This window comes from Oncorhynchus masou, unplaced genomic scaffold (assembly GCF_036934945.1).
Source record: "Oncorhynchus masou masou isolate Uvic2021 unplaced genomic scaffold, UVic_Omas_1.1 unplaced_scaffold_768, whole genome shotgun sequence".
Taxonomy (NCBI): Eukaryota; Metazoa; Chordata; class Actinopteri; order Salmoniformes; family Salmonidae; genus Oncorhynchus; species Oncorhynchus masou.
This window is the reverse complement of record NW_027014146.1, coordinates 54,950-79,671: the sequence shown is the minus strand read 5'-3', so window position 1 is coordinate 79,671 and position 24,722 is coordinate 54,950. Positions and strand designations below refer to the sequence as shown.

Here is a 24,722-nt window from a genome sequence, read left to right as displayed (position 1 = left end):
GCGGTCGGTGATGCAACCGGTCAGGATGCTCTCAATGGTGCAGCTGTATTACCTTTTCAGGATCTGTGGACCCATGCCAAATCTTTTCAGTCTCCTGAGGGGGATAAGGCTTTGTCGTGCTCCTCTTCACAACTGTCTTGGTGTGCTTGGACATGTTGGTGATGTGGACACAAAGGAACTTGAAGCTCTCAACCTGCTCCACTGTCAATGAGAATGGGGTGTGCTTGGTCCTTCATCATCTCTTTTGTCTTGATCACATTGAGGGAGAGGTTGTTGCCCTGGCACCACACGGCCAGGTCTCTGACCTCCTCCCTATAGGCTGTCTCATTGTTGATCAGGCCTACCACTATTGTGTCATCGGCAAACTTTATTTTTTAATTTTTTACATTTTACCTTTATTTAACTAGGCAAGTCAGTTAAGAACAAATTCTTATTTTCAATGATGGCCTAGGAACAGTGGGTTAACTGCCTGTTCAACAGATTTGTACCTTGTCAGCTCGGGGGTTTGAACTTGCAACCTTCCGGTTACTAGTCCAACGCTCCAACCACTAGGCTACCCTGCCGCCCCAACTTAATGATGCTGTTGGAGTCGTGCTTGGCTACGCAGTCATGGGTGAACAGGGAGTACAGGAAGGGACTAAGCACGCACCCCTAAGGGGCCCCCATGTTGAGGATCAGCGTGGCAGATGTGTTGCTACCTACCCTCACCACCTGGGGGCGGCCTGTCAGGAAGTCCAGGATCCAGTTGCAGAGGGAGGTGTTTAGTCCCAGGGTCCTTAGCTTAGTGATGAGCTTTGAGGGCACTATGATGTTGAACGCTGAGCTGTAGTCAATGAACAGCATTTTCACGTAGGTGTACCTTTTGTCCAGGTGGCAAAAGGCAGTGTGGAGTGCAATAGAGATTGCATCATCTGTGGATCTGTTGGGGCGGTATGCAAATTAGAGTGGGTCTAGGGTTTCTGGGATAATGGTGTTGATGTGAGCCATTACCAACCTTTCAAAGCACTTCATGGCTACAGACGTTAGTGCTACGGGGCGCTCGTCATTTAGGCAGGTTACCTTCACTCCCTTGGGCACAGGGACTATGGTGGTCTGCTTGAAACATGTAGGTATTACAGACTCGGTCAGGGAGAGGTTGAAAATGTCTGCTCTGAGTACAAGTCCTGGTAATCCGTTATTCACAGCCTTGTGAATGTTGACCTGTTTATTAAAGGTCTTGCTCACATCGGCTACGGAGAGCGTGATCACACAGTCGTCCGGAACAGCTGGTGCTCTCATGCATACTTCAGTGTTGCTTGCCTCAAAGAGAGCATAAAAAGCATTTAGCCCGTCTGGTAGGCTCGCGGATACAGAGGTGTACACAGTGCAATGAAATGCTTACTTGCCAACTGTATTGAATATATTGAATTGTGCCTTTTGTGATAGAAGTACCAAATTGTACATACAGCTGGGCCCTGGGGCAAGTCTGAATAAGTATTTTTAGGTATAAAGCCATCACAGTTTCGCCCCTAACCCTGGCGGCCATTTAAATTGGAATCTGATTGACCTGGACGTGTCAGTGACTTGTTTCACCCGGATTTCATCAATTGAAATGTTTTCCATATTTTCCGGTCTCTGCAGGTGAACTACTCTCTCAGTACAGCCATGGTGGTGGGGATCTTTGTGGCCTTCGACAAGAAGTGTTACACCTCACCCACCAACCTGCCAGCCCTCGTTCTCCTGCTCTTCCTGTATGGGTGAGTACCAGACATATGATTTGGGAAGCTTCTGTGTGCTGCTTATGAAGACTTTGTGGGACCTCTCCGATGCTTCAAACCCCCTTCCCTTTTTTTTACCCCCTTTTCCTCCCCAATTTCATGGTATCCAATTATTAGTAGTTGCTGTCTTGTCTCATCGCTACAACTCCCGTACGGGAGAGACGAAGGTCGAGAGCCATGAGTCCTTCAAAACACAACCCAACCAAGCCAAGCCTCACTGCTTCTTAACACAGCGCGCACCCAACCCGGAAGCCAGCCGCACCAATGTGTCGGAGGAAACACCGTACACCTAGCAACCTGGTCAGCGTGCACTATGCCCGGCCCTCCACAGGAGTCGCTGGTGCGCGATGAGACAAGGATATACCTGCCGGCCAAACCCTCCATAACCCGGACGATGCTAGGCCAATTCTGCATCGCCCCATGGACCTCCCGGTCGCGGCCGGTTTGCGACAGAGCCTGGGCTCAAACCCAGAGTCTCTGGTGGCACAGCTAGCACTGCAATGTAGAGCCTTAGACCAATGCGCCACCCAGGAGGCCCCAAACCCACTTTTGATGTCCTAAATCTCTCTCCCTCTCTCTCTCTCTCTCTCTCACTCCCACTCTCACTCTCACTCTCACTCTCACTCTCACTCTCACTCTATCTAGGTGGTCAGTAACCCCCATGATGTACCCCATGTCATACATCTTTAACATCCCCAGTACGGCCTACGTCTCTCTGTCCTGCATCAACCTGTTCATCGGCATCAACAGCAGCGCCCTCACCTTCATATTGGAACTGTTCGAGAACAACCGGGTGAGGATGGGGGAGAGAGAGAGGGAGAGGCAGATTGTGTATGAGAGAGAAAGAGAGAGGGAGCAAGTCATGTTTAATTGTTGTTGTTTACTGTATTGTTGTTGTTTATTGTGTTATTGTTTGTTGTGTTGATGTTGTTCTTGTTCATTGTGTTGTTGTTGTTTATTGTGTTGCTGTTTGTTGTGTTTCTGTTGTTGTTTATTGCATTGTTGTTTATTGTGTTGTTTGTTGTGTTGTTTATTCTGTTGTGTTGTTGTTGTTTACTTGGTTGTTTATTGTGTTCTTGTTGGTTGTTTATTGTGTTGTTGTTTGTTGTGTTGCTGTTGTTGTTTATTTTGTTGTTGTTGTTTATTGTGTTGTTGTTGTCATTTATTGTGTTTATTGCGTTGTCATTGTTGTTTATTGTGTTATTTGTTGTGTTTATGTTGTTTATTGCATTGTTGTTGTTTGTTGTGTTTTTGTTTATTATGTTGTTATTTATTGTATTGTTGTTGTGCTCCCCAGGCCTTGTTAGAGTTCAATGAGTGGCTGAAGAAAGGCCTCCTGGTCTTCCCTCACTTCTGTCTGGGCCGGGGTCTGATTGACATGGCTATGAACCAGGCGGTGACTGATGTCTATGCACACTTTGGTGAGCACAACATAGCTAGTGTTGAATCTCTATGGCTCACAACACTTCCACACTCATCTATTCTCTAAACATCCTCCAGCCTACAACACTTCCACACTCATCTATTCTCTAAACCTCCTCCAGCCTACAACACTTCCACACTCATCTATTCTCTAAACCTCCTCCAGCCTACAACACTTCCACACTCATCTATTCTCTAAACCTGCTCCAGCCTACAACACTTCCACACTCATCTATTCTCTAAACCTGCTCCAGCCTACAAGACTCCTGACTGAAAATGAACTATTCTTTAAACCTCCTCCAGCCTATTCATTCGGGCCCGTCTCTAGCTTGGTAACCAGATCGCTTTGTGCTTTAGCCAACACTTCTGAGGATCAAGGCCTGGTACATTGTCCCATTTTGTGTTTCAGGTGAGGACCGTGCCATGGATCCGTTCAAATGGGACTTTGTAGGGAAGAACCTGGTCTTCATGGCTATAGAGGGATGTGTCTATTTCCTCTTCACTATCCTCATAGAGTACCGCTTCTTCCTCGACCACTGGTGAGGAACTAGCTCCAATATCACCGTGTGGAAGGATATATTTTTTTATCCGTCTTTGCACAATAGGAAACTAAAATCCCATTCACACTGAAAATGGACCTAATTTAGTGGGTCATTCAAGTTAGAACCATGCTTATCTCAAACTCTACGTACATTCGGTGTGAAAAGGGGGTTGTAATTGATCAATCAATCATTCAATCAATCAATTCTCCCCTCCAGGTTATCAGACTTCCGAGGGCCCCTCCTAAAGATGAGGACGAGGACGTGGCGGCGGAGAGAGAGAGGATCTATAACGGCGGGGACAAGAACGACGTCCTCCAGATCAGAGACCTCTGCAAGGTTAAAACCTCTCTGGGATGTTGGGGACGGTAGCATCCCTCCTCGACAACCAGCCAGTGAAAGTGCAGAGACGCCCAATTCAAAACAACAGAAATCTCACAATTATATAAATTCCTCAAGCATACAAGTATTTTACACCGTTTTAAAGATAAACTTCTCGTTAATCCAGCCACAGTGTCTGATTTCAAAAGGCTTTACGGCAAAATCACACTAAACGATTATGTTATGTAAGCACCTAGTCACAGAAAAACACAGCCAATTTTTCCAGCCAAGGAGAGGAGTCACAAAAAGCAGAAATAGAGATTAAATGAATCACTAACCTTTGATGGTCTTCATCAGATGACACTCATAGGGCTTCATGTTACACAGTACATGTATGTTTTGTTCGATAAAGTTTACATTGGCGTGTTATGGCGTGTTATGTTCAGTAGTTCCAAAACATCCGGGATTTTACAGAGAGCCACATCAATTTACAGAAATACTCATCATAAATGTTGATGAAACTACAAGTGTTATACAAGGAACTTCAGATAAACTTGTCCTTAATGCAACCGCTGTGTCAGATTTCAAAAAAGCATTACCGAAAAAGCATACCATGCAATAATCTGAGTACGGCGCTCAGACAAGAAAACAGCCAAACAGATATCCGCTATGTTGTGCAGTCAACAGAAGTCAGAAATAGCATTATAAATATTAACTTACCTTTGATGATCTTCATCAGAATGCACTCCCAGGAATCCCAGTTCCACAATAAATGTTTGATTTGTTCGATAAAGTCCCTCATTTCTGTCCAAATACCTCCTTTTTGTTTGTGCGTTTAGTACACAATCCAAACTCACGACGCGCAGGCAAGTCCATGCGAAAGTTCTATTACAGTTTGTAGAAACATGTCAATCGAAGTATAAAATCTTTAGGATGTTTTTATCATAAATCTTCAATAATGTTCCAACTGGAGAATTCCTTTGTCTGTAGAATTGCAATGGAACGCAAGCTAACTGTCACGTGAACACGCGTGGTCAGCTCATGGCAATCTGCTAGACCTCTGACTCCATCCCCTCTCATTCGCAGCCACTTCACAGTAGAACCATCAAACAAGGTTCTAAAGACTGTTGACATCTAGTGGAAGCTCTAGGAAGTGCAATCTGACCCCAAAGACACTGTGTATTCAATAGGGCATGTGTTGAAAAACTACAAACCTCAGATTTCCCACTTCCTGTTTGGATTTTCTTCTCAGGTTTTTGCATGCCATATGAGTTCTGTTAAACTCACAGATATCATTCAAACAGTTTTAGAAACTTCAGAGTGTGTCTTATCCAAATATGCATATATTAGCAACTGGGCCTGAGTAGCAGGCCGTGTTTCTCTGGGCACCTTATTCATCCAAGCACCTCAATGCTCCCCGACCCCCAGTCCCAAAGAAGTTAACTATCATCTTGACACTCTGAATACGACATAGTAGACCTCTCCATCATTAACATACTTGTGCATACAGACTCCTCACAAATATCTGTCGTATCACATGCGGTGTGTAACCTACTAGGTCAAAGAGAGGAAACTGTGAGGACATATTGGATTGTAGGTGTAACAGTATAACTTTAGACCGTCCCCTCGCCCATACCCGGGCGCGAACCAGCGTTACCCATCGCTCCACAAAAGCCGCGGCCCTTGCAGAGCAAAGGGGGAACAACTACTTCAAGGTCTCAGAGCGAGTGACGTCAGCCGATTAAAACGCTATTTAGCGCTGCACCACCGCTAACTAGCTAGCCATTTCACATCCGTTACATAGGCATGTGTTGTTACCTATATACTGTGAGTCTGTGTCCAACCGAACTCTGGTTCTTTTTGTCCTCTCTACAGACGTACTCTGGGAAGACGAGACAAGCGGTGGACAGGATCTGTGTGGGCGTGCCTGCAGGAGAGGTCTGCCCCTCCCCCTTTATAGTCCCTTTCACCTACCTTCTGCCCCACCTCATTTCTTTAACAGATTGGAGTGTTTCCCTCGTCTGACCGTGTCTCTGTGCTGTCAGTGTTTCGGTCTGTTAGGAGTGAACGGAGCCGGGAAAACGACCACCTTTAAGATGTTGACTGGGGACACAGACGTTAGTTCTGGAGAGGCCACTGTCTCTGGATACAGGTACAACACATCGCAGGGATACGTGAGGAAAAAACCATAGTGTGTATTGGACCCACCATTCAGAACAAAAGACTCAATGTTGTTGTATTCATACTCCGAAACCACTGACAAACTGTGCCAAGTATAGAACCGCTTTTTTTGAATTTGAATCAACGTAGAAACAAACGGATGTCCAAGCAGCTGTTTCTCTGTGGTCACTCAGTATCCTGTCGGACATGTTGGACGTGCACCAGAACATGGGCTACTGCCCTCAGTTTGACGCTATAGACGACCTGCTGACAGGCAGGGAACATCTTTACCTCTACGCTCGTCTCCGAGGGGTCCCCGAGTCAGACATCAGCAGAGTGAGTAGAGATGGGAGATACTGTCTGTCTGTCTGTCTGTCTGTCTGTCTGTCTGTCTGTCTGTCTGTCTGTCTCGTCTGTCTGTCTGTCTGTCTGTCTGTCTGTCTGTCTGTCTCGTCTGTCTGTCTGTCTGTCTGTCTGTCTGTCTGTCTGTCTCGTCTGTCTGTCTGTCTGTCTGTCTCGTCTGTCTCGTCTGTCTGTCTGTCTGTCTGTCTGTCTGTCTGTCTCGTCTGTCTCGTCTGTCTGTCTGTCTGTCTGTCTGTCTGTCTGTCTCGTCTGTCTGTCTGTCTGTCTGTCTGTCTGTCTGTCTGTCTCGTCTGTCTGTCTGTCTGTCTGTCTGTCTGTCTGTCTCTCTCTCTGTCTGTCTGTCTGTCTGTCTGTCTGTCTGTCTGTCTGTCTGTCTCTCTCGTCTCGTCTGTCTGTCTGTCTGTCTGTCTGTCTGTCTCGTCTGTCTGTCTCGTCTGTCTGTCTCGTCTGTCTGTCTCGTCTGTCTGTCTGTCTGTCTCGTCTGTCTGTCTGTCTGTCTGTCTCGTCTGTCTGTCTCGTCTGTTCGTGTATTTTTGTGTGAATGAGTGTAGTGTACTGTATGTATATATGTGCATACTGTATGTGTGTGTATGCAGGTGTGTGTATGTATTTGTGTTAACATTCATGTATTTTACCCTTTGCGTTTGTAGCACATTCTGCACCTCTCCTGTCTCCCCACTAGGTGGCAGATTGGGGCATCCAGAAGCTGGGTCTCTCAGAGTACGCTGGTCGCTGTGCAGGAACATACAGCGGAGGCAACAAGAGGAAACTCTCCACAGCCATCGCTATGATTGGCTGCCCAGCCCTGGTTCTACTGGTGAGTCAACCAATCAGTGTTTAACCCCTACCATTGAAAAGGCGGGGCAGGCTCCCCAACCAGCTATTTTTTATTTCACCTTTATTTAACCAGGTAGGCTAGTTGAGAACAAGTTCTCATTTACAACTGCGACCTGGCCAAGATAAAGCTTAGCAGTGTGAACAGACAACACAGAGTTACACATGGAGTAAACAATTAACAAGTCAATAACACAGTACAAAAAAAGGCGAGTCTGTGTACATTGTGTGCAAAAGGCATGAGGAGGTAGTCGAATAATTACAATTTTGCAGATTAGCACTGGAGTGATAAATGATCAGATGGTCATGTACAGGTAGAGATACTGGTGTGCAAAAGAGCAGAAAAGTAAATAAATAAAAACAGTGTGGGGATGAGGTAGGTGAAAATGGGTGATTGGCTGGTTATACTGGTGAGTCAGCCAATGGCATGAGACTTTATTAATTCCCCACATGTGCCTGTCTTTTGGACAGTGTGTGGGTGATATGTTTGTCCACTTGTGTAGGGCACCAAAAAGACCTAGAAATCAGCCCAGACGCAGAGGAAGGCTGGACATGATGTGTGTTGTTTCATCACTTCCTTCCTGTGACAATATGGACAACTAATAGTTAGTTAACATTACAAACACAGTATGACTAAATGTTATACATTGACATTATACTATACATACATACACTATACATATAATATACATATACTAAATATATACCATACATACACTATACATATACTAAATATATAATTTACATATACTATACATATAATATACATATACTATACATACACTATACATATACTATACATATATTATGCATATAATATACATACACTATACATACACTATACATACAGTATACATATACTATACATATATTATACATATACTATACATACACTATACATATAGTATACATACACTATACATACACTATACATATAGTATACATATACTATACATATAGTATACATATAGTATACATACACTATACATATACTAAATATATAATTTACATATACTATACATATACTATACATACACTATACATAAATCAAATCAAATTTTATTTGTCACATACACATGGTTAGCAGATGTTAATGCGAGTGTAGCGAAATGCTTGTGCTTCTAGTTCCGACAATGCAGTAATAACCAACAAGTAATCTAACTAACAATTCCAAAACAACTATCTTATACACAAGTGTAAGGGGATAAAGAATATGTACATAAAGATATATGAATGAGTGATGGTACAGAGCAGCATAGGCAAGATACAGTAGATGGTATCGAGTACAGTATATACATATGAGATGAGTATGTAAACAAAGTGGCATAGTTAAAGTGGCTAGTGATACATGTATTACATAAGGATGCAGTAGAGGATATAGAGTACAGTATATACATATACATATGAGATGAATAATGTAGGGTATGTAAACATTATATTAGGTAGCATTGTTTAAAGTGGCTAGTAATACATGTATTACATAAGGATGCAGTAGATGATATAGAGTACAGTATATACGTATACATATGAGATGAATAATGTAGGGTATGTAAACATTATATTAGGTAGCATTGTTTAAAGTCCACAGAATGGGTCCTGTGTGGCTCAGTCGGTAGAGCATGGCGCTTGCAACGCCAAGCGTCGTGGGTTCGATTCCCGCTGGGACCACCCATATGTAAAAGTAGTGGCCCCAGCCGACTTGTAAGTCGCTTTGGACAAAAGCGTCTGCTAAATGGGATATATTATATATTATTATATTATTAAAGTGGTTAGTGATATATTTTACATCATTTCCCATTATTAAAGTGGCTGGAGTTGAGTCAGTGTGTTGGCAGAGCGGAGCAGTTGCCGTACCAGGCGGTGATACAGCCCGCCAGGATGCTCTCGATTGTGCATCTGTAGAAGTTTGTGAGTGCTTTTGTTGACAAGCCGAATTTCTTCAGCCTCCTGAGGTTGAAGAGGCGCTGCTGCGCCTTCTTCACGATGCTGTCTGTGTGAGTGGACCAATTCAGTTTGTCTGTGATGTGTATGCCGAGGAACTTAAAACTTACTACCCTCTCCACTACTGTTCCATCGATGTGGATAGGGGGGTGTTCCCTCTGCTGTTTCCTGAAGTCCACAATCATCTCCTTAGTTTTGTTGAGTGTGAGGTTATTTTCCTGACACCACACTCCGAGGGCCCTCACCTCCTCCCTGTAGGCCGTCTCGTCGTTGTTGGTGATCAAGCCTAGCACTACATGTACTAAATATATACTTTACATACACTATACATATACTATACATACATACACTATACATATACTAAATATATACTATACATACACTATACGTACACTATACATATACTAAATGTATACTATACATACACTATACATATACTAAATATATACTATACATATACTATACATATAATATACATATACTAAATATACACTATACATATACTAAATATATACTATACATACACTATACATATACTAAATATATAATATACATATACTATACATATACATACACTATACATACATACATTATACATTTAATATACATACACTATACATATACTAAATATATAATATACATATACTATACATATACTAAATATTTACTATACATACACTATACATATAATATACATATACTAAATATATACTATACATACACTATACATACACTATACATATACTATACATATACTATACATATAATACACATATACTACACATACACTATACATATACATATACTATACATACACTAAACATATACTGTGTGTGTGTGTGTGTGTGTGTGTGTGTGTGTGTGTGTGTGTGTGTGTGTGTGTGTGTGTGTGTGTGTGTGTGTGTGTGTGTGTGTGTGTGTGTGTGTGCGTATCCTTACAGGATGAACCCACTACAGGTATGGACCCCCACTCCCGACGGTTCCTGTGGACTGCCATTATGAGTGTCATCCAGGACGGGAGGGCCGTGGTTTTGACATCACACAGGTACCCCCACCCCCCAGCCTCCCCCACAAACACATACCCACACACCCTTCCCCTATACCTTCACAGACAAGTCCAGTCCAATTGGATTACTGTACCTGAACTAGTGTTCTTTGTGTTGGTCCAAGACATAGCAACGTGGTACACATGGGTCATGTCATGTCAGTACACATGGGTAATGTCAGTGCACATGGGTAATGTCATGTCTACACATGGGTCATGTCATGTCTACACATGGGTCATGTCATGTCAGTACACATGGGTAATGTCAGTGCACATGGGTAATGTCAGTGCACATGGGTCATGTCATGTCTACACATGGGTCATGTCATGTCTACACATGGGTCATGTCATGTCTACACATGGGTCATGTCATGTCTACACATGGGTCATGTCAGTACACATGGGTCATGTCATGTCAGTACACATGGGTCATGTCAGTACACATGGGTCATGTCAGCAATCCAGATGCTACACTGGAGTGGCCATCTGCTTGTTTCTGCTTGTTTCACTGTCTGTTGACTGCCTGTCTGTCTGTTGACTGTCTGTCTGTCTGTTGACTGCCTGTCTGTCTCTGTCTATTGACTGCCTGTCTGTCTGTTGACTGCCTGTCTGTCTCTGTCTGTTGACTGCCTGTCGTCTCTGTCTATTGACTGCCTGTCTGTCTCTGCCTGTTGACTGCCTGTCTGACTTTGTCTATTGACTGTCTGTTGACTGCCTGTCTGTCTCTGTCTGTTGACTGCCTGTCTGACTCTGTCTATTGACTGCCTGTCTGTCTAGTGACTGCCTGACTGTCTGTTGACTGCCTGTCTGTCTCTGCCTGATGACTGCCTGTCTGTCTCTGCCTGTTGACTGCCTGTCTGTCTCTGTCTGTAGACTGCCTGTCTGTCTCTGTCTCCCGACTGCCTGTCTGTATCTGTTGACTGTGTGTCTGTCTCTGCCTGTTGACTGCCTGTCTGTCTCTGCCTGATGACTGCCTGTCTGTCTCTGCCTGTTGACTGCCTGTCTGTATCTGTCTGTTGACTGCCTGTCTGTCTCTGTCTCCCGACTGCCTGTCTGTTGACGGCCTGTCTGTCTCTGTCTGTTGACGGCCTGTCTGTCTCTGTCTGTTGACTGCCTGTCTGTCTCTGTTGACTGCCTGTCTGTCTCTGTCTCCCGACTGCCTGTCTGTTGACGGCCTGTCTGTCTCTGACTGTTGACTGCCTGTCTGTCTCTGTTGACTGCCTGTCTGTATCTGTCTGTTGACTGCCTGTCTGTCTCTGTCTGTTGACTGCCTGTCTGTATCTGTCTGTTGACTGCCTGTCTGTATCTGTCTGTTGACTGCCTGTCTGTCTCTGTCTGTTGACTGCCTGTCTGTCTCTGTCTCCCGACTGCCTGTCTGTCTCTGTCTGTTGACTGCCTGTCTGTCTCTGTCTGTTGACGGCCTGTCTGTCTCTGTTGACTGCCTGTCTGTCTCTGTTGACGGCCTGTCTGTATCTGTCTGTTGACTGCCTGTCGACGGCCTGTCTGTCTCTGTTGACGGCCTGTTTGTATCTGTCTGTTGACTGCCTGTCTGTCTCTGTCTCCCGACTGCCTGTCGATGGCCTGTCTGTCTCTGTTGACCGCCTGTCTGTCTCTGTTGACGGTCTGTCTGTATCTGTCTGTTGACTGCCTGTCGACGGCCTGTCTGTCTCTGTTGACGGCCTGTTTGTATCTGTCTGTTGACTGCCTGTCTGTCTCTGTCTCCCGACTGCCTGTCGATGGCCTGTCTGTCTCTGTTGACCGCCTGTCTGTCTCTGTTGACGGTCTGTCTGTATCTGTCTGTTGACTGCCTGTCGACGGCCTGTCTGTATCTGTCTGTTGACTGCCTGTCTGTCTCTGTCTCTCCAGCATGGAGGAGTGTGAAGCTCTGTGCACTCGTTTGGCAATCATGGTCAACGGCACCTTCAAATGTCTGGGGACCATACAGCACCTCAAATACAAGTAGGTCTGTTACCATACTGTTACCATACAGCACCTCAAATACAAGTAGGTCTGTTACCATACTGTTACCATACAGCACCTCAAATACAAGTAGGTCTGTTACCATACAGCACCTCAAATACAAGTAGGTCTGTTTCCATACTGTTACCATACAGCACCTCAAATACAAGTAGGTCTGTTACCATACTGTTACCATACAGCACCTCAAATACAAGTAGGTCTGTTACCATACTGTTACCATACAGCACCTCAAATACAAGTAGGTCCGTTACCATACTGTTACCATACAGCACCTCAAATACAAGTAGGTCTGTTACCATACTGTTACCATACAGCACCTCAAATACAAGTAGGTCTGTTACCATACAGCACCTCAAATAGAAGTAGGTCTGTTACCATACTGTTACCATACAGCACCTCAAATACAAGTAGGTCTGTTACCATACTGTTACCATACAGCACCTCAAATACAAGTAGGTCTGTTACCATACTGTTACCATACAGCACCTCAAATACAAGTAGGTCTGTTACCATACTGTTACCATACAGCACCTCAAATACAAGTAGGTCTGTTTCCATACTGTTACCATACAGCACCTCAAATACAAGTAGGTCTGTTTCCATACTGTTACCATACAGCACCTCAAATACAAGTAGGTCTGTTACCATACTGTTACCATACAGCACCTAAATACAAGCCTCCAATACAAATACAAGTAGGTCTGTTACCATACTGTTACCATACAGCACCTCAAATACAAGTAGGTCTGTTACCATACAGCACCTCAAATACAAGTAGGTCTGTTTCCATACTGTTACCATACAGCACCTCAAATACAAGTAGGTCTGTTACCATACTGTTACCATACAGCACCTCAAATACAAGTAGGTCTGTTACCATACTGTTACCATACAGCACCTCAAATACAAGTAGGTCTGTTACCATACAGCACCTCAAATACAAGTAGGTCTGTTTCCATACTGTTACCATACAGCACCTCAAATACAAGTAGGTCTGTTACCATACTGTTACCATACAGCACCTCAAATACAAGTAGGTCTGTTACCATACAGCACCTCAAATACAAGTAGGTCTGTTACCATACTGTTACCATACAGCACCTCAAATACAAGTAGGTCTGTTTCCATACTGTTACCATACAGCACCTCAAATACAAGTAGGTCTGTTACCATACTGTTACCATACAGCACCTCAAATACAAGTAGGTCTGTTACCATACTGTTACCATACAGCACCTCAAATACAAGTAGGTCTGTTACCATACTGTTACCATACAGCACCTCAAATACAAGTAGGTCTGTTACCATACTGTTACCATACAGCACTTCAAATAGAAGTAGGTCTGTTACCATACTGTTACCATACAGCACTTCAAATAGAAGTAGGTCTGTTACCATACTGTTACCATACAGCACCTCAAATACAAGTAGGTCTGTTACCATACAGCACCTCAAATACAAGTAGGTCTGTTACCATACTGTTACCATACAGCACCTCAAATACAAGTAGGTCTGTTTCCGTACAGCACCTCAGTATAGCCATCACTCCCCAGACTCTTTCCCTACTGGTCGTGTCCCAGGACAAGTGTTCCTATCTGTCTTGAAGGACCATAAAAAAAGAGAGGAAGATTTAACAACAATCACATCATTTCAAATTAAATTAGAAGAGAAATAACACATTTGGTTTGATAAGATCTAAATGAGTCACTGATCACAGTACATGGAGTAGCCAGCCATATATAAAAGTAGCCAGCCAGGGAGTTGGGGGCTGGGAGAGTATGGTGAAGTAGCCAGCCAGGGAGATCAGGGCTGGGAGAGAATGGTGAAGTAGCCAGCCAGGGAGATCCGGGCTGGGAGAGTATGGTGAAGTAGCCAGCCAGGGAGATCCGGGCTGGGAGAGTATGGTGAAGTAGCCAGCCAGGGAGATCCGGGCTGGGAGAGTATGGTGAAGTAGCCAGCCATTGAGATCCGGGCTGGGAGAGTATGGTGAAGTAGCCAGCCAGGGAGTTGCGGGCTGGGAGAGTATGGTGAAGTAGCCAGCCAGGGAGTTGGGGGCTGGGAGAGTATGGTGAAGTAGCCAGCCAGGGAGATCCGGGCTGGGAGAGTATGGTGAAGTAGCCAGCCAGGGAGTTGGGGGCTGGGAGAGTATGGTGAAGTAGCCAGCCAGGGAGATCCGGGCTGGGAGAGTATGGTGAAGTAGCCAGCCAGGTAGATCCGGGCTGGGAGAGTATGGTGAAGTAGCCAGCCAGGGAGATCCGGGCTGGGAGAGTATGGTGAAGTAGCCAGCCAGGGAGATCCGGGCTGGGAGAGAATGGTGAAGTAGCCAGCCAGGGAGATCCGGGCTGGGAGAGTATGGTGAAGTAGCCAGCCAGGGAGTTGGGGGCTGGGAGAGTATGGTGAAGTAGCCAGCCAGGGAGATCCCGGGCTGGGAGAGTATGGTGAAGTAGCCAGCAAAGGAGATCCGGGCTGGGAGAGAATGGTGAAGTAGCCAGCCAGGGAGATCCGGGCTGGGAGAGAATGGTGAAGTAGCCAGCCAGGGAGATCCGGGCTGGGAGAGTATGGTGAAGTAGCCAGCCAGGGAGATCCGGGCTGGGAGAGTATGGTGAAGTAGCCAGCCAGGGAGATCCGGGCTGGGAGAGTATGGTGAAGTAGCCAGCCAGGGAGATCCGGGCTGGGAGAGTATGGTGAAGTAGCCAGCCAGGGAGATCCGGGCTGGGAGAGAATGGTGAAGTAGCCAGCCAGGGAGATCCGGGCTGGGAGAGTACGGTGAAGTAGCCAGCCAGGGAGTTGGGGGCTGGGAGAGTATGGTGAAGTAGCCAGCCAGGGAGATCCGGGCTGGGAGAGTATGGTGAAGTAGCCAGCCAGGGAGATCCGGGCTGGGAGAGTATGGTGAAGTAGCCAGCCAGGGAGTTGGGGGCTGGGAGAGTATGGTGAAGTAGCCAGCCAGGGAGATCCGGGCTGGGAGAGTATGGTGAAGTAGCCAGCCAGGGAGATCCGGGCTGGGAGAGTATGGTGAAGTAGCCAGCCAGGGAGTTGGGGGCTGGGAGAGTATGGTGAAGTAGCCAGCCAGGGAGACCCGGGCTGGGAGAGTATGGTGAAGTAGCCAGTCAGGGAGATCCGGGCTGGGAGAGAATGGTGAAGTAGCCAGCCAGGGAGATCCGGGCTGGGAGAGTATGGTGAAGTAGCCAGCCAGGGAGATCCGGGCTGGGAGAGTATGGTGAAGTAGCCAGCCAGGGAGTTGGGGGCTGGGAGAGTATGGTGAAGTAGCCAGCCAGGGAGTTGGGGGCTGGGAGAGTATGGTGAAGTAGCCAGCCTGGGAGTTGGGGGCTGGGAGAGTATGGTGAAGTAGCCAGCCAGGGAGTTGGGGGCTGGGAGAGTATGGTGAAGTAGCCAGCAGGGGGAGATCTGTGCTGGGAGAGTATGGTGAGGTAGCCAGCAGGGGGAGATCTGTGCTGGGAGAGTATGGTGAAGTAGCCAGCAGGGAGTTGGGGGCTGGGAGAGTATGGTGACGTAGCCAGCCAGGGAGATCCGGGCTGGGAGAGTATGGTGAAGTAGCCAGCCAGGGAGTTGGGGGCTGGGAGAGTATGGTGAAGTAGCCAGCCAGGGAGATCCGGGCTGGGAGAGTATGGTGAAGTAGCCAGCCAGGGAGTTGGGGGCTGGGAGAGTATGGTGAAGTAGCCAGCCAGGGAGATCCGGACTGGGAGAGTATGGTGAAGTAGCCAGCCAGGTAGATCCGGGCTGGGAGAGTATGGTGAAGTAGCCAGCCAGGGAGTTGGGGGCTGGGAGAGAATGGTGAAGTAGCCAGCCAGGGAGATCCGGACTGGGAGAGTATGGTGAAGTAGCCAGCCAGGGAGTTGGGGGCTGGGAGAGTATGGTGAAGTAGCCAGCCAGGGAGTTGGGTGCTGGGAGAGTATGGTGAAGTAGCCAGCCAGTGAGTTGGGGGCTGGGAGAGTAGTGAAGTAGCCAGCCAGGGAGATCCGGACTGGGAGAGTATGGTGAAGTAGCCAGCCAGGGAGTTGGGGGCTGGGAGGAGAGTAGCCAGCCAGGGAGATCCGGGCTGGGAGAGTATGGTGAAGTAGCCAGCCAGGGAGTTGGGGGCTGGGGAGTATGGTGAAGTAGCCAGCCAGGGAGATCCGGGCTGGGAGAGTATGGTGAAGTAGCCAGCCATCCGGGCTGGGGGAGATCCAGGGAGGGCTGGGAGAGTATGGTGAAGTAGCCAGCCAGGGAGTTGGGGGCTGGGAGAGTATGGTGAAGTAGCCAGCCAGGGAGATCCGGGCTGGGAGAGTATGGTGAAGTAGCCAGCCAGGGAGATCCGGACTGGGAGAGTATGGTGAAGTAGCCAGCCAGGGAGATCCGGGCTGGGAGAGTATGGTGAAGTAGCCAGCCAGGGAGATCCGGGCTGGGAGAGAATGGGGAAGTAGCCAGCCAGGGAGATCCGGACTGGGAGAGTATGGTGAAGTAGCCAGCCAGGGAGTTGGGGGCTGGTAGAGTATGGTGAAGTAGCCAGCCAGGGAGATCCGGGCTGGGAGAGTATGGTGAAGTAGCCAGCCAGGGAGTTGGGGGCTGGGAGAGTATCGTGAAGTAGCCAGCCAGGGAGATCCGGGCTGGGAGAGTATGGTGAAGTAGCCAGCCAGGGAGATCCTGACTGGGAGAGTATGGTGAAGTAGCCAGCCAGGGAGATCCGGACTGGGAGAGTATGGTGAAGTAGCCAGCCAGGGAGATCCGGGCTGGGAGAGTATGGTGAAGTAGCCAGCCAGGGAGTTGGGGGCTGGGAGAGTATGGTGAAGTAGCCAGCCAGCGAGTTGGGGGCTGGGAGACTATGGTGAAGTAGCCAGCCAGGGAGTTGGGGGCTGGGAGAGTATGGTAAAGTAGCCAGCCAGGGAGTTGGGGGCTGGGAGAGTATGGTGAAGTAGCCAGCCAGGGAGATCCGGGCTGGGAGAGTATGGTGAAGTAGCCAGCCAGGGAGTTGGGGGCTGGGAGAGTATGGTGAAGTAGCCAGCCAGGGAGATCCGGGCTGGGAGAGTATGGTGAAGTAGCCATCCAGGGAGATCCGGGCTGGGAGAGTATGGTGAAGTAGCCAGCCAGGGAGATCCGGACTGGGAGAGTATGGTGAAGTAGCCAGCCAGGGAGTTGGGGGCTGGGAGAGTATGGTGAAGTAGCCAGCCAGGGAGATCCGGGCTGGGAGAGAATGGTGAAGTAGCCAGCCAGGGAGATCCAGACTGGGAGAGTATGGTGAAGTAGCCAACCAGGGAGTTGGGGGCTGGGAGAGTATGGTGAAGTAGCCAGCCAGGGAGATCCGGGCTGGGAGAGTATGGTGAAGTAGCCAGCCAGGGAGATCCGGGCTGGGAGAGTATGGTAAAGTAGCCAGCCAGGGAGTTGGGGGCTGGGAGAGTATGGTGAAGTAGCCAGCCAGGGAGATCCGGGCTGGGAGAGTATGGTGAAGTAGCCAGCCAGGGAGTTGGGGGCTGGGAGAGTATGGTGAAGTAGCCAGCCAGGGAGATCCGGGCTGGGAGAGTATGGTGAAGTAGCCAGCCAGGGAGATCCGGGCTGGGAGAGTATGGTGAAGTAGCCAGCCAGGGAGCTGGGGGCTGGGAGAGTATGGTGAAGTAGCCAGCCAGGGAGTTGGTGGCTGGGAGAGTATGGTGAAGTAGCCAGCCAGGGAGTTGGGGGCTGGGAGAGTATGGTGAAGTAGCCAGCCAGCGAGTTGGGGGCTGGGAGAGTATGGTGAAGTAGCCAGCCAGGGAGTTGGGGGCTGGGAGAGTATGGTGAAGTAGCCAGCCAGGGAGATCCGGGCTGGGAGAGTATGGTGAAGTAGCCAACCAGGGAGATCCGGGCTGGGAGAGTATGGTGAAGTAGCCAGCCAGGGAGATCCGGACTGGGAGAGTATGGTGAAGTAGCCAGCCAGGGAGATCCGGACTGTGAGAGTATGGTGAAGAATGAGAGCTCTATTCTGGTGTTCTCTGGTGCATTCTGATGCCTTGATTCCATACCAAATACACATTATTGAATACTTTGAAGCTAGAGTCCTTAGTTGATACATCAGTCTTTGGACTTATAAATTAATAAATTAATCCATTGATTGTTGAAGTATAAATTATAAATTTCTCACGAGCTTAGTTCAACTGTCGTACCCCATCAGAACCCAAATTATGAGCCTATTTTACTACAATGTTTGTTAGCAATGTAAACCAGCACCGTATAGCCTCAAAACATGCTTAAAAACTATAATTTTTAATATCATGGATGGTCAGTCCTTGCATCCATTGCTTTGTCTACGAATTTGGTTACATTTCTCCTCTCCCATCCCTCAGCTGTTTACCAAAACAGAGGCAGGGTGCCACGCGTTTTAATTGTTTCAATGAAAGACTCAGATTGATCAAATGGATTGTGGTTTTGAGTAGAAAGACATGACTTCGTAGGATTTGAAGCCCCCAGTGGAAAAACACATACTTGTATTGTATTATTCAAGATATTGCTGTATGTCTCACTGATTTAAATAAAAGTGTTGACGATGGAGAAGTTAACTGCTGTTTTCTGTGTCGTAAAGCCCATGTTTAATACCTATTTCATTCACCAATCACACCTGTTGGTCTATTCATGAGCACCTGACTTACTCCACCGTCTCTCTCTCACTCTCCTCTCCAGGTTTGGTGATGGCTACGTGGTGACCTGTTTCTCTCACTCTCCTCTCCAGGTTTGGTGATGGCTACGTGGTGACCTGTTTCTCTCCCTCTCCTCTCCAGGTTTGGTGATGGCTACATGGTGACCTCTCTCTCTCACTCTCCTCTCCAGGTTTGGTGATGGCTACGTGGTGACCTGTTTCTCTCCCTCTCCTCTCCAGGTTTGGTGATGGCTACATGGTGACCTCTCTCTCTCCCGCTCCTCTCCAGGTTTGGTGATAGCTACGTGGTGACCTGTTTCTCTCACTCTCCTCTCCAGGTTTGGTGATGGCTACATGGTGACCTCTCCCTCTCCAGGTTTGGTGATAGCTACGTGGTGACCTGTTTCTCTCACTCTCCTCTCCAGGTTTGGTGATGGCTATGTGGTGACCATGAAGGTAAAGGCAGCTATAGCAGGCGTATCTCCAGAGCTGGGTCCAGCAGAGAGCTTCATGGAGAGCAGTTTCCCAGGGTGTGTCCAGAGAGAGAAACACTACAACACTCTGCAGTATGAGATCGCCTCCTCCTCCCTCGCTAGGATCTTCCAGCTGGTGGTCGCCAACAAGGACAAACTCAATATAGAAGATTACTCTGTATCACAGACTACACTAGATCAGGTAACTACTCTATCAGACTACACTAGATCAGGTGACTACTCTATCAGACTACACTAGATCAGGTGACTACGCTATCAGACTACGCTAGATCAGGTAACTACTCTGTATCATAGACTACACTAGATCAGGTAACTACTCTATCAGACTACACTAGATCGGGTAACTATAGGGCTGGTGTTAAGATTAGGGATTAGGTGTTTGGGATTTAGGTTTAAAGACAAGCAAGTGACCACACAACAGGTGGTAATTTAGCATGGCAATGTTTAAGGATAGACTCTGCAATATGACCTCATCAAACACAGCCAGGAAAACATTTGAGGTGGGGAGGATTTATTATGAGATATTAAGACTTGAATTTTTTTTTTTTACCTTTATTTAACCAGGCTAGTCAGTTAAGAACAAATTCTTATTGTCAATGACGGCCTGGGAACAGTGGGTTAACTGCCTGTTCAGGGGCAGAATGACAGATTTTGTACCTTGTCAGCTCGGGGGTTTGAACTCTCCACCTTCTGGTTACTAGTCCAATGCTCTAACCACTAGGCTACACTGCCGCCGCAGTGTAGCCCAGTATAGAATATCCTGGAGTACAAATTGATGGCACCGTACTTAGCAAGTAGCGAGCGAAATAGCTGTCGTGAATATATGATTATAAAGGACGTTTATAGAACCTTGGTGTTGATTATAAAGGACGTTTATAGAACCTTGGTGTTGATTATAAAGGACGTTTATAGAACCTTAGTGTTGATTATAAAGGACGTTTATAGAACCTTGGTGTTTTCATTAACATTGTGTTGATAGTAAAGGTGTTTCTCTCTGTTCTCCAGGTGTTTGTGAACTTTGCTAAGCAGCAGGCAGGAGAGGACGAGGACGTTTTACAACCCCGAGCGGTCAACGCGCGCAATGAAAAACAAAATGTCCCCACGAAACGCAAGGTCTCCCCCATCAAGATAAAAACCAGAAGACAAAATAAGACTTGAAAGTTAATCTGTGAAAATATGACTTCCTACGGAATGTATTGTCAAAATGTTTCATGCAGAAAACCGACAAAATGTATTGTTTATTTTAACCTTTATTTAATTAGGCAAGTCAGTTAAAGAACAAATTCTTACTTTCAATGACGGCCTAGGAACAGTGGGTTAACTGCCTTGTTCAGGGGGCAGAACAACAGATTTGTACCTTGTCAGCTCGGGGATTTGAACTTGCAACCTTTCGGTTACTAGTCCAACGCTCTAACCACTAGGCTACCCTGCTGCCCCATTGTAATAGCTAGACATGCACAGGCACACACTGGCAGTATTATGAACACATTTTGAAATTAATGGAAATTATTGTAAGATTCATGAATTATGTTTGGAATATGTTCCTTAGGCTTTGGAAGTCCTATTTTTGTCTGTTGATTGTGCATTGTGTAAAATGGCTGCCAAAAGTCAAGAAGAGGTCACGTTTGCAGGACACAGATGTCAGTTGACAGCAGATAGCTCCTCAAACACACCGGGGGTGTGATCTCAATAGTTTGGCTTCCTCGCCTCGTCTCCTTTTCACGTGTTCATTGAAGAGGAAACAGCTCCCTTGGTTTATAAGGGGGCTGCTTCCTCGCCTCGTCTTCTTTTCACGTGTTCATTGAAGAGGAAACAGCTCCCTTGGTTTATAAGGGGGCTGCTTCCTCGCCTCGTCTCCTTTTCACGTGTTCATTGAAGAGGAAGCAGCTCCCTTGGTTTATAAGGGGGCTGCTTCCTCGTCTCCTTTTCACGTGTTCATTGAAGAGGAAGCAGCTCCCTTGGTTTATAAGGGGGCTGCTTCCTCACCTCGTCTCCTTTTCACGTGTTCATTGAAGAGGAAGCAGCTCCCTTGGTTTATAAGGGGGCTGCTTCCTCTTCAACTAAACACACCTACACAGAGAATTAGGTCCCTATTTTGTGTTATTACGCAGTATCAATACGGGACCACAAGATGGCGCTGCATTTACACTGACATTTATATACCAAAACTAATAAAAATGCTTAGATAATTTATGTAGCCTTTCAAATAATTCTAGAAAAAAATCTTGCCAGGCTTATATATGTGTTTTGCCATTTTCATCACTTTAGGACATATTCTGTTAGCCATTTATAGCAGACGCTCTTATCCAGAGAGACTTACAGAGAGACAGGTGAGACAACCACAATCATAATAAGTACATTTCCCCCCCCTCAAGGTAGCTATCAGTGCTGGTAGTGAGGTGGGTTGGTGTGGGATTATTTAAGATACGCTTTGAAGAGGTTTCAGATGTCATATCCTAAGCACAGCTTTATATGCTCACAATACAATGTCATTTTACCTTTATTTAACTAGGCAAATCAGTTAAGAAGAAATTCTTATTTACAATGACAGCCTAGGAACAGTGGGTTAACTGCCTGTTCAGGGGCAGAACGACAGATTTGTACCTTGTCAACTCAGGGATTTGATCTAGCAACCTTTCGGTGACTGGCCCAACACTCTAAACACTAGGCTACCTGCCACCCACAGAGGGCCGTGTGGGTGCAGGCTTTTGTTCTAGCCAAGCAGTCTCGGTTGAAGACAATAACTCTTAGTTGATTAGTTGAATCAGGTGAGTTTCTGCTTGGCTGGAATGAAAGCCTGCACATATATGATATAGGCTTTCACTCCTGTTGTAGTGGACTCAAACACAACGTAACGAACAAACCGCAAAATATATTGTTTATTTTATTGTCACTGTTTTCTTTTTTTTGTTTTTGAAACTTCATGTCATTTTCAGTTTGTCATTTGAAATGTCATGATAACTGTGTTTAACATGTTACAAATGCTGTTTCTAATCAAGAAGACGCTTTGGATTTACGCTTCTATTTCCTACGATCAGGGACGGGCAACTTCGACGGTGTTGAGGGCCACAAAAAATCTGAAGTCATTATGAGGGGCCATAGTGGCTGGCGGGTCTGTATACCCACATTTATATACCAAAAACTACTAATAATGCTTAGCTCATTTACATAGCCGTTCAAATCATGTAGAAATATCTTGCTTGGTTTATATATTCTACACATTTTGCCATTGGATGTAAAGAAAATGTTGCTGTTTTAAAGCAAGTATTTTGTAATTCTACAAATTTTGACCATTGGGACAGAGAGCAGATTTGGCAATTTTCTAACACATTTCCTTTAATTCTACTCATTTTTCTATGGGGTGGAGAGAAATGTTAGACTGACCAACAAAATCAAATGGCCCCCCCCTCGGCTGGTGAATCCACCATGATTACTACCTTTCGATTATAGCTGGCCGCTAGACTAATTTACTAATCAAATTTGTTTTGGCTGACATTCCAGCAGTGATAAATAACGAGAAAACAAGAGAAAAACTGTTGATGTACAACCACATTTCAAAATGGCACCTTGTGCATTCTACCCCCCTCCAGCGTCTACGAGGGCCTTCAAAAGGGGCCCCTTGCGGGCTGCCAGTTGCCCATCCCTGTCATAGTATTATGGATGAGAATAGATTTGTGTATCAACTTCAACTGATGCCATGCTTTAACAGCAAAACACTGGCCCTGTTAAATCCAAACACAAAGTTACTGTGAAAAAAAATAGAACAGTCCCACTGTAAAACTAACAACGTTAACAAATAAGATAAAATACTAATTAATTAATATCACACAAATTAAAAAGTTATGGTTACTTCATATCTGATTTGACTGAACAGGGCCGTCTGTCCTTCAACAGGGGAACAAGTGCACTAGACTTCAAGTGCACTAGACTTCAAGTGCACTAGACTTCAAGTGCACTAGACTTCAAGACCACTACTATAACGTATAGACATTGTCACTCACATGAACTGTGCTGCAACGATGATTATGGTGAATAAAAAAAATGTATAAATTCTCTACGACTAAAGGAAATCAAACCAATCTATTGTATCATTCCACACTTTGCAGAACATTCATCCTAACTTTAAAAAAAAACAACAGTATCTGTGTAAACCCATAACCTTGCTACAAATGTACACTTTTAGTGTAGAGTTGAGTGATGAGGTTAACAGGCCTGAGTGAGGCCTTGTAACCCTATTCTGACCGAGAGGCTGTCACACAGTCCATTTATATACAGCTCGCTTATTGACTGGGTATCTGTTGTCCCCCCATATAGTGTCACTCCTTTTGGCCAGAGCCACATCATATCCCCTACAGGTATCTATTACCACAGTGTCCAGTACACTGCTTTCTCTAACTGTAGTAGAGTATGCAATGGGTCTGTCTAAAATAGCATTCTATTCCCTATGTAGTACACTACATTTGGCAAGAGGCCGATGTGGCTCTGGCCAAAAGTATAGCGAATAGGTTTGCGCACAATTTTGGTAATTTACCCAAAATTCCCAGGTGTTCCAGAAATCCTGGTTGAATGATTACAGATTTCCTTGTTTATTTCCTTCTGATTACGTGGAATTTAGAACTGGGATTTCTGGGGAAACTGGGGATTTGGTGACAAGTTAGCAGATTTTACAGGGGTATAATTAAAGAACAGGGGTATAATTAAAGAACAGGGGTATAATTAAGGAACAGGGGTATAATTAAAGAACAGGGGTATAATTAAGGAACAGGGGTATAATTAAAGAACAGGGGTATAATTAAAGAACAGGGGTATAATTAAGGAACAGGGGTATAATTAAGGAACAGGGGTATAATTAAAGAACAGGGGTATAATTAAAGAATAGGGGTATAATTAAGGAACAGGGGTATAATTAAAGAATAGGGGTATAATTAAGGAACAGGGGTATAATTAAAGAATAGGGGTATAATTAAGGAACAGGGGTATAATTAAAGAATAGGGGTATAATTAAGGAACAGGGGTATAATTAAGGAACAGGGGTATAATTAAAGAATAGGGGTATAATTAAGGAACAGGGGTATAATTAAAGAATAGGGGTATAATTAAGGAACAGGGGTATAATTAAGGAACAGGGGTATAATTAAGGAACAGGGGTATAATTAAGGAACAGGGGTATAATTAAGGAACAGGGGTATAATTAAGGAACAGGGGTATAATTAAGGAACAGGGGTATAATTAAGGAACAGGGGTATAATTAAAGAATAGGGGTAT

The 24,722-nt window shown here is 45.8% G+C and overlaps 1 protein-coding gene across 1 annotated transcript in view; it reads left to right on the top strand.

The window, feature by feature from the left end:
* LOC135537406 (retinal-specific phospholipid-transporting ATPase ABCA4-like) overlaps positions 1 to 20,615 on the top strand; it is a gene marked incomplete at its 5' end in the record, with an annotated part of 113,541 nt that extends 92,926 nt beyond the window's left edge. Inside the window, 14 exon segments of the mRNA XM_064963576.1 lie at positions 1,621 to 1,736; positions 2,403 to 2,550; positions 3,055 to 3,178; positions 3,589 to 3,718; positions 3,938 to 3,954; positions 3,957 to 4,057; positions 5,915 to 5,977; positions 6,085 to 6,191; positions 6,394 to 6,535; positions 7,245 to 7,379; positions 10,279 to 10,382; positions 12,249 to 12,341; positions 19,389 to 19,638; positions 20,463 to 20,615. Coding sequence (XP_064819648.1) covers positions 1,621 to 1,736; positions 2,403 to 2,550; positions 3,055 to 3,178; positions 3,589 to 3,718; positions 3,938 to 3,954; positions 3,957 to 4,057; positions 5,915 to 5,977; positions 6,085 to 6,191; positions 6,394 to 6,535; positions 7,245 to 7,379; positions 10,279 to 10,382; positions 12,249 to 12,341; positions 19,389 to 19,638; positions 20,463 to 20,615 — 1,683 coding nt within the window.
* Between the last annotated feature and the right edge of the window lie 4,107 nt (positions 20,616 to 24,722).